Below are 10,986 nucleotides of genomic sequence, written 5' to 3' on the forward strand. Positions count from 1 at the left end.
ATGCATAAAGCCACTTGCCATAATCTTACCCAAAAAAAATAACCCATTCGGCCGATAAAGTTGAAAAACAAGTAGCACACAATCCAAAACATACGAAAAAATAATATTATACGAGACTAAATATATATAGGTGATTTAATAGTAATAATAATAATAATAATATTATTATTATTATTATTATTATTATTATTATTATTAATTCAGTTAATTAACACATTTTGAAATAGATTATTATTTAATAATTTTGTGGAAGGAGTGTGAAACATCTTCGTAGTGATTGGAAAAAAAGGGTCTACCCCACAGAAGGAGTTGGAACGTGGAAATCAAAATTCTTTTCATTTTATATCTTCCAAATCCAACGTAGCAGAAGACACTGATAATTTTTTCTCATCATCGAAAACCACTCTCTCTAACCATGACCACCGTTTCTGACCCAGAGAAGCCGGTCATAGCCCAAGTGCCAGACGAAGAAGACGACGACGTTTCGCCAATCGAACAGGTCCGTCTCACGGTCACCAACACAGACGACCCGACCCTACCCGTATGGACCTTCCGGATGTGGTTCCTGGGTCTCCTCTCCTGCTCCCTCCTCTCCTTCCTCAACCAGTTCTTCGCCTACCGTACGGAGCCTCTCATCATTACTCAAATCACCATTCAAGTCGCCACACTCCCTATTGGCCACTTCATGGCCTCAGTTCTTCCCGAAACCAAGTTCACTGTTCCCGGGTTCGGGTCCAAGACATTCTCCTTCAACCCGGGCCCGTTTAACATGAAGGAGCACGTCCTCATTACCATCTTCGCCAACGCCGGAAGCGCTTTCGGAAACGGGTCGCCCTACGCGGTTGGTATCGTGAACATTGTCAAAGCTTTTTACGGACGCAGCATCTCCTTTTTGGCTTCTTGGCTCCTCATCATTACTACTCAGGTTACTCTCAACCACACTTCATTAACCTACTAATTGTTATAATTACTTTAATTATTCTTAAACTACTCTCCAATTACTATAAAATCATATATAATTATCCAAGATTCCTATTATCCCACCGGTCCTTTTCACCATGGTGTAATGATTTGCCGATTTCATGCTATTATTTTAATCAAGTCTTTTGCGTCTCTTTTGTAAATTCTATTCGGCATATATTAATTTTTTCCCATTTGACCCCAATTGAATCATTTGATTCAAAGTTTAGATTTTGTTAATAATTAAAGTAATATTCCGTAGAAAAAAAAAATATTACTTACACTTAAAATTTTCATATAATCTTCTCTATTTCAACTCTTCTATATTTTTTTAATCAATAGTACAATTTATAGTCGTTAAAGTCAATGATAACAACAATTTTCTAGAGTTCCAATAATTATGTTTTTTATAATTATCATGTTTTGTAAAGTAAGTATATATAATTTTCTAATTTGGAGTTTAATTTAATGTATCGTAATCACTGAAGTGCTGTGCAACTAGCGAAACTCGTTGAATACTTAGTTTAATTAAATTTTTAATGACTATGTTATCAATAATACATAGAAAGTATTTCATCGATTTTTGTAAATGACTAAAATTGTGAAAAATGTTGACAAAATAAAATTAATTGACCATTAATTGACGGCGCGTTTGCAGGTGCTAGGATATGGGTGGGCCGGATTACTGAGGAAATACGTGGTGGAACCGGCCCATATGTGGTGGCCCAGCACCCTCGTCCAAGTTTCACTTTTCCGGTATGTCATATACTTCCTTATTGCGTTTTTTTTATCATTTTTTACAAGCATTTTTCTTTTCACTGTACTATTGTATTATATTTTCTAAAAGTAGTAAAATGAATTCTTTTAATACTCATAATTTATATTTCTTCAAAATTCAATGATGCACATAGTACACTTGCTGGTAGAATGTTTTGTAATATATGCACATGTTCCTTACATCCCCGCAGTAAATATTTATAGAGCGTGGATAGATTTAAACAAAAGGGAGAGTTTATTAATAGCTCGCTAATGTAAGGTTACCCCATAAATGAACCTGACTTGAATTTAGACAAAATGCACTCACAAAAAAAGCAATTTGTATGAGGATAAAGTGCAAGTGGGTGGGGGATTCATTATTTGCGTATAAAAATAGTTTAGCCAAATCGTCCTTGATTTTCCTAGAATGCGTAAAGTGGGAGAAACACATAAAAGAAGACTTTGTTCAAATAAAGACACTGAGCTGGGCCAGCTGGTTTCCAAGATTCCAGTCTAACTATAGCACAGTTGACTTTAGAACTACCCCACAGTTGACTGCATTAACGTTAATATCAAGCATTTAATCTCATCTTTTTCTATTGTTTAAACACGTGGTCCTGAATTGATCACAATTAAGCATAACAGCTATGTGCAAACGACTTACGACACTACGAAGCAGCAGCAGCATGTGACCCGTCGTGCTAGTTTCGCAATCAATTTTGAATTTATATTTTTAAAAAGATATAATTGACCCATATAATATTTACAAGATCCTTTGCATCTTTAATTTACTTGACTTGGATTCTGATATGGACCACCGATACAAGATTTTTTTATCATCACTGTTTTACTTGACTTGAACTCTGATATATTGACAATGACAATTCATATATGGGAAACACTTATTTTATAATACAGACTATTTGATTTTGACCAATTGCTAATAACATGCAGTCAAAACTTGATAACTCTTTTAAACGTGTCAAATGATGATCCTTGTGTGGATTTTTAAGATGGTCTTCTACACCTTAAAGGAAGTAGGACATGAGACTCGTATATCTGTAGCTTTATGAGCTGTGTAGTACTGGTATGAGGTAACGAGACATTAAAATGAATACCGATAAGTATGTAACAAGGGAAACATGTGGGAAGCAATAAAAGTTTCACATGCAATCACACAGTATGCAGACTCTGTATTTTGATGCACTAACGAACCATTATACTTACATAAATGAATTGTTGATATACGCAGAGCATTGCATGAGAAAGATGACCCAGGACTTTCATCACGGTCCAAGTTTTTCTTTATTGCACTATTGTGCAGTTTTTTGTGGTACGTGGTCCCTGGATACTTGTTCACAACGCTCACAAATATCTCATGGGTGTGTTGGATATTCTCCAAGTCAGTTACAGCTCAGCAGATAGGGTCAGGCATGAGGGGACTTGGAGTTGGAGCCTTCACACTTGATTGGGCTGCTGTGGCATCATTCTTGTTCAGCCCTCTTATATCACCCTTCTTTGCCATTGCCAATGTTTTTGTGGGCTATGCATTAATTGTGTATGTCGTTACTCCCATAGCATATTGGGGCCTCAATGTGTACAATGCCAATAGGTTTCCCATTTTCTCCTCACACTTGTTTACAGCCCAAGGTCAAANNTACAACATATCTGCCATTGTAGACAATCATTTTGAGTTGAATGTTGCAGAGTATGAAAAGCAAGGTAGAATTCATCTCAGTGTGTTTTTCGCCCTCANTTATGGCTTTGGATTTGCCACCGTAGCATCCACCCTCACACATGTGTTCTGCTTCTACGGAAGGTATTACCCCTCAAATTATTTTGCCGAGATGCTTAATTTCTTGCTGTATTAGTATGATGATAGTTAAAAAGACTGATGTTAGTGCATTTGAAATTCTGGAATAAACATACAGTAGAATGTGTTAAATTCTAAATTGCCCAGGTTGTAAAAAATTTGAATGTGATTTAATGTAATGTATACTCTACAGTTGCATTTGTGTAAAGCAATAAATGTCTTACATTTGAGAAATCATTCTCAGAACACTAGATTAGACAATATACTTATATGAGCTGGAGCTTAATCAATTATATACTTATTGCAATGTCTCAACATGTAATTCCATGAAACATTTTACGACAACAGTTTATATTTCTTTAGACTATCAGGTATATCATTAAACAAAATATCGTATGTTGATGTATAACCAAATATGCAGGGAGATTATGGAACGCTATCGTGCTTCTTCCAACGGGAAAAAAGATATTCACACAAATTTGATGAAAAGATACAAAGACATACCTTCCTGGTGGTTTTATTTATTGCTGGCTGTAACCCTTGTGGTTTCTCTAGCACTATGCATCTTTCTCAATGACCAGGTTCAAATGCCGTGGTGGGGACTTCTCTTTGCTGCAGCCCTAGCTTTCGGATTTACCCTTCCTATTAGCATCATCACTGCCACCACAAACCAGGTTAGAGNCTACAACTTTTGCACCTCGTTATATGATAGCACATGACATGTATAGTTGTGCAGAAATTAAACTACTTGACTTGAAAGACCATGGATGGTATAGATCGAGCTACGAGCCATCTCATCATAGGAATTCTAATGTTGTTTCAAATACTAACTGTGCCAAAAGCTTGAGCTTTTCCATACATGTATAATTAATATATTTTATTTATGATGTTTACCCACAAAATGATATGAATATATACACATTTCAATTTCATATAGATAAACAATTACTTTCTGAATTGACATGGAGTTAGAAACTTCATCTTTTCAAGTGTCTCGTGACAAAACTAAAAGGCTTTCTCAATGTTTACTTCGAAATTTAAGAACAATGTGAGATAAGATGAAAATTGAGTATTACGTCTTGTATTTATAATTTTAGCTCGAGAGCTTTCCTGGCGTTTTAAACTAGGTTCGTTGCTCATGGGATCACAAAATTTAATGTTTTAACTATCACCCTTTATGTTGTGTGTTTAGACACCAGGATTGAATATTATCACTGAGTATGTCTTTGGTCTCATCTATCCGGGAAGACCGATTGCAAATGTATGCTTCAAAACTTTTGGTTACATCAGCATGTCCCAGGCTGTCTCTTTCCTCGCTGATTTCAAACTTGGGCACTACATGAAAATCCCTCCAAGATCAATGTTCTTAATTCAGGTACGCTCTTGAAGCACATACACAAAAACAACTCACCTTGTATATATGCCAACAAAGATATTGCAGTAAATTTATTGACACATGTATATACGCATGCATAGTTCATAGGTACAATGCTTGCTGGAACTATCAACATTGGGGTAGCATGGTGGTTGNTGAACTCCGTAAAGAACATATGTCATGACGATCTCCTTCCAGCAGACAGTCCCTGGACATGCCCAGNTGACCGTGTATTCTTTGATGCATCAGTTATTTGGGGCCTTGTGGGACCAAAGCGAATCTTTGGTTCTCTGGGAAACTACAGTGCATTGAATTGGTTTTTCCTTGGAGGTGCATTGGGACCTATAATTGTTTGGCTGTTGCACAAAGCATTTCCAAAAAAGTCATGGATTCCACTGATAAATCTCCCAGTTCTCCTAGGAGCAACTGCATATATGCCACCAGCAACACCATTGAACTACAATGCATGGATTTTGGTTGGGACAATTTTCAACTTCTTTATCTTCCGTTACAGAAAGAAGTGGTGGCAAAGGTACAACTATGTTCTGTCAGCNGCACTTGACAGCGGAGTTGCTTTTATGACGGTCTTGCTCTACTTCTCACTGGGTTTGGAAAACAAGAATCTAAATTGGTGGGGGAATGATGGAGAACATTGTCCACTCGCAGTTTGCCCAACTGCAAAAGGCGTAATCGTTGATGGTTGTCCCACAAAGTAATGATACCACTTGTTTGTAGTACATTCAAAATGTATAAAATAAAATACCTATACTTTGAATTCAAGTAAATAGCAAGCGTCGTATGGTTTATAGCACTTGTCATTGGTATGGATGTGCTTTCTTAGTGTGGTGTATAATTAGTGACAGAAATGGTTAGTAATTTTGAGTATTACATGATTCACGTTTCTATAATTTATTCTCTTTCAAAATACTTACTCTTTTTTCAAAGAAGTTTTATTTACCACCATATTTTTGTATTTTTAATGTGTAGCAAAGATTGTGGACGTTGTGCCTGTAATTAAAGTTTCACTGAGGTGTGAGATGCGCTTCCCGTGTAATTTTATTTTTATTAATCGTGTATGGTTATTATATATATATATATATATATATATATATATATATATATATATATATATATATATATATATATATATATATATATATATATTCGGTTGTCATGACTTATTCCTTATTTGATAATTAAGAGTGTGCTTAATTTGTCAAAACTTGACAAAATCTATCCAATAAAGTAGATAGAGAAAATGTTTAGGAGTGTTGATAATAATAAAATAATAGTTTTTATCATTTTAGGTGTTAATGAAAATTAAATTGTGAGAATTCAACGGCTGTTATATTGAGTTTTATGTTCTTGAGTTTCTATATTATCGGATTGATAGGATGTTGAGTTTCTATGAAATACTTACATCAAGGCATGGTTAGATGCATGTCTTTACTTTTGGATAATTTTTGATTGATACACTTTCAGATACAATTAGTCATTAAGTAGTGAAATCATAATTAGCTTAGTAAAATTATTAATACCTTAAGTGAAATATAATTACAATTATGATCTTTTATAATTCTGATACTAAAGTCGAGCTATTTCCTTTAATAAAAGAAATAAAAAAATTGAGTTTTATTTAGAATATTAGAGTTTATCTATTTTAACTTTCTAAGAGTGATTCTCCTGAATTTTTTAGTTTTATCAAAGATCTTTTTAATCAAAGATCTTTTATTTGTTTGTGTGTTTAAAATCTTAGACATATCTTCCATAATTGAAAGTGTAACATCTATCAATTTCCACTCTATCTTTTTATCCATTTTTATTTTCTCGTTTTAATCACCAAACAACAATTTATTTAACTTAATTTTTATCGATCACATTTTATTTCAATATAATATTATTATACTTTTTTCAATTTAATAATAACTCATCTTACATTTAATATATTTTATTTTATTTTTCTTTTATGATTAATGAAAAAATGGTAATTTTTTTATTTTAACAATTAAACACTTTTTAATTTATCAATCTCATCACATCACGAAGAAACTTTCATGAACTCTTATCTCAAATCCTTTCATTTCTTACCATATTTTTTTTTTCCAAATAACCCCACTTTCACATCTTTTCAAAATGTTAACAAAATGTTTAGTCTACATTTTTTAGACACAAATGCATTTGAGTTCAATATTTGTGTATCTTTAAAAATATGTAACAAATGAATTGAAGTTATGATAAATCTATGCGCGAATAATAAATTATTTTAAAAATATATTAATGTTTTGTAGCTTGGATATGAATTCAACTTCTTTTAATACTACTTTACATGACATATTAATCACATTGATAATTTTTAATTTGTTTATTACACCACTCATAATAAAGTTAGATTAATTAAATGATAAAAAAAAGTAAATAAACTAGACAATATAACCATCTTTATATTTAGTTGTTGAATGTTGATTTTGCATTAGAGTAAAATAATAAATGAAAGACTACTAAAAATTGTCACATTATGACACTAATTTTACAAAATGGATTTTTTTGTTGTTGTTAATGTTACAAAACCTTTTAATTTCAATTTATTTTATTAAAATGAAAACATATATTTCACTACTGTGATATTAAATTTTACCATAATACATTTAATTAACAATAATTTGATTAATTAATTAAGTTATCTAAAATTATAAAAATGAAAATTACAACATTATATTCAACTGTTTTTTTAATCTAGTAAACTAAATTCAAAAAACTACACCAAATAAAATAACCACAACTAAACATAAAAAGTGAGTTCTAAAAAAGTTATTTCCAAACTTGCAAATTAAACAAAAAGTACAAACATTGAAAAAAAAAATCATACGTAATAAATTAGTGTACTAAATCACAACTCTTTCAAAAAATTTGTTAAAAATATAAAAAAGCATCGATAAGCACGAATAAAAAAATGTAAGAAATGAAAAAAGAAATGAAAGTAAAATTACCCTGTACAAGATGACTTCTTCCTTTTGTTTTTCCAAACACATGGCAAATTTAAAAAAAAAAAATGTTTACGTAAAAGGAAATTGCACAATTAATTTACACAAGAAATTACCATCTCAAAAGTCTGAAAAACCTAAAATAATCTTAAAAATAAGACTTTTTTTATTTATTAATATTATAAGTTAAATTAAAATGTACTATAATTTTATTTTCTTTTTCGAATTTTTGTAATAAAATATATATTATATATTAATTATCATAATTAATTTCATTTAACATTTATTTTTGAATAAATAATAAAATCTATTGAGATATTATTAACCATAAATACTTTTTTATTGATTTTAGCTTTCTAAAATCTGTTAATATTAATATTAAAAATTGCATTCCTAATATTGAATAAAAAGATAATAATTAAAGTTTGTAGAGAGAAACCAACTTTTTTCTAAGCAGACAAAAACATTGAAAACGATTCTTTCAAACCCATCTTTTTCTAGACAGCTCACTCATTCCCGAAACGTATATGCATGGAAAGATCTTGTGAGAGACTTGGAAGACTAATCTGCGAGTTTTCCATGGTGAACTTCGATGGAAAACTCGAACTCTTTCCTTATATTACAATTCTAAATCTAACTGAACAGAAAACAGCACTTTCAAACTTTTCGAAACCTCAAGCATAAAAAAACCTATAGTCTCTAACACTACACCATGTGGTCCGACACAGAGAACCCAACCACTAGTGAAGCCGACGAAGGCGGGGTGTCTCCCGTTGAGCAGGTTCGTCTCACGGTACCCAACACTGACGACCCGACCCAACCGATATGGACCTTCCGTATGTGGTTCCTGGGTCTCCTCTCCTGCTCCTTCCTCTCTTTCACCAACCAGTTCTTCGCCTACCGCACCGAGCCTATTATCATGTCTCAGATCACCGTTCAGGTCGCTGTCCTCCCTGTCGCACATTTCATGGCCGCGGTTCTACCCAAGACAAAGTTCACAATCCGTGGGTTCGGGTCCAGGATCTTCTCCTTCAACCCGGGTCCGTTTAACGTGAAAGAGCACGTGCTCATTACCATTTTCGCCAACGCCGGAAGCGCTTTCGGAAACGGGTCTCCGTACGCGGTTGGCATCGTTAACATTATCAAAGCCTTTTATGGACGGAGCATCTCCTTTTTCGCCTCTTGGCTTCTCATCGTTACTACACAGGTTAGAGGTGTGAATCATCGTTGACTCACTCACTCGCTGACTCACCATGATAAGATGCGTCTGTGTGTGCAGGTGCTAGGATACGGGTGGGCTGGGATACTGAGGAAATACGTGGTTGAACCAGCCCATATGTGGTGGCCCAGCACCCTCGTCCAAGTATCACTTTTCCGGTAAGTCAGTCAAAATTATTTTCGACTATTATTTTTGCAATCAATTCATATTATATATACACTTTTTTACACTATAAACCGATCAAAATAATTATCAACTTTTCTTTAAACGGTAATTACAAACTTAACAGATTTATAAAATAATAATATATTTTTAAATATACTTTTTAACATTACTAATAATATGTAAATTATTTTCTCTTATTTTAATACTGCTTTTATCAATAGAGTGAAAATTTTAAAATAAATAATTTTTTATTTTTTATTAAATAAAAAGAAAATAAAAAATTATCCTATTGAAATAGAAAACAATATTTAAAATAAATAAAAAAATTGAAAAACAAAAAAAATAAATTTTGAAAAAATTAAAAAGTAAATTGGTGGTCCAAGAATTAACCTAACAATTTGTCAGAAAAAACATATTACCACTCGATAATCAAATAATTAAAAGTTAAGATGCATATTTTTTAAATTAAATATTAATGTATTATTGTATTGTTAGAATGAATTATATAATGAGAAGAAGAAGGTAGTTGAAGTATAATTTTCCAACAATATAGAAAGACTTACAAAGTATAAGAGAAGTCAATGGCTACGGGCCACGTAAACCCAAATATAGAATTATTACTGATATTATTATTAATATTAATATTATTATTACTATTATTAAATAAAAAAAATAAACTAAAATAAAAATTTAACCAACGTCCGAAAGTCGGTTAAGTAAAAATTTTAACCAAATTTCCAAAGTCGTTTAAGTAAATTTTTAATCGGCTTTCGAATGAGGGTGAGAATATTTATGATATTTTGGAGGTGTAGATGAAGATCGAAAAGTGTAGGGAGAACTCCTCCAAATTTTTTCATGCTAGTTATATATTTACTGATTGATTCTTTAATCTCTCTTCTTTATAAAAATAAAAATTAATTTTTTCAACAAACAAAATATAGATGAAAATGGATTATGAACATGTTAAAGTGATATAAAAAAATACTTACCTTAAAATAACTTCTGAAAATCTTATTGATTTTTGAACAAGGTTGGACCTATGAGAGGGCGGAAGTTGTGTGGGTGTCAATTGAGTTGGAATATGTTTAGTGTTGTCATTTCAGATCGATTGTGGATCATTTCGATTTATCATGAATTTTCTATGGGTGGATGGATTAGTAACATAAAAAGTTTAGTTTTATACCTTTGTCATGACATACTTATAGACATTGTTGAAATGCAGAGCATTGCATGAGACAAATGACAATAGAGCAAGAACAAAGTTTTTCTTTTTTGCACACTTATGCAGTATTTTGTGGTACGTTGTCCCTGGTTACTTGTTCACAACGCTCACAAATATCTCATGGGTGTGTTGGATATTCTCCAAGTCAGTTACAGCTCAGCAGATAGGATCAGGCATGAGGGGGCTTGGAGTTGGAGCTCTCACACTTGATTGGGCCGCTGTGACATCATTCTTGATCAGCCCTCTTATATCACCCTTCTTTGTCATTGCCAATGTTTTTGTGGGCTATGCATTAATAGTGTATGTTGTTCTTCCTATATCATATTGGGGCCTCAACCTGTACAATGCCAATAGGTTTCCCATTTTCTCCTTACACTTGTTTACAGTCCAAGGTCAAAGGTACAACATATCTGCCATTGTAGACAATCATTTTGAGTTGAATGTTGCAGAGTATGAAAAGCAAGGTAGAATTCATCTCAGTGTGTTTTTCGCCCT

General features: G+C 32.5%; 2 protein-coding genes across 2 annotated transcripts in view; both read left to right on the forward strand.

Annotated features, from left to right (window-relative positions):
* The first annotated feature begins 306 nt into the window (after positions 1 to 306).
* Positions 307 to 5,812, forward strand: LOC106776212 (oligopeptide transporter 4). The gene is made up of 6 exons (XM_014663590.2): positions 307 to 925; positions 1,619 to 1,716; positions 2,969 to 3,535; positions 3,951 to 4,203; positions 4,722 to 4,904; positions 5,006 to 5,812. The coding sequence occupies exons 1-6, from the start codon at positions 416 to 418 to the stop codon at positions 5,618 to 5,620; spliced, it is 2,226 nt and encodes a 741-aa protein (XP_014519076.1). The 5' UTR covers positions 307 to 415; the 3' UTR covers positions 5,621 to 5,812.
* Positions 5,813 to 8,446: 2,634 nt separating this feature from the next.
* Positions 8,447 to 10,986, forward strand: part of LOC106774977 (oligopeptide transporter 4-like) — a 7,405-nt gene continuing 4,865 nt past the window's right edge. The window contains exons 1-3 of the mRNA XM_014661998.2: positions 8,447 to 9,092; positions 9,165 to 9,262; positions 10,492 to 10,981. Of these exons, the coding sequence (XP_014517484.1) occupies positions 8,598 to 9,092; positions 9,165 to 9,262; positions 10,492 to 10,981 (1,083 nt within the window). The 5' untranslated portion in view covers positions 8,447 to 8,597. The remainder of the gene's footprint in view (positions 9,093 to 9,164; positions 9,263 to 10,491; positions 10,982 to 10,986) is intronic.

This window comes from Vigna radiata, chromosome 10 (assembly GCF_000741045.1).
Source record: "Vigna radiata var. radiata cultivar VC1973A chromosome 10, Vradiata_ver6, whole genome shotgun sequence".
Classification (NCBI taxonomy): domain Eukaryota; kingdom Viridiplantae; phylum Streptophyta; class Magnoliopsida; order Fabales; family Fabaceae; genus Vigna; species Vigna radiata.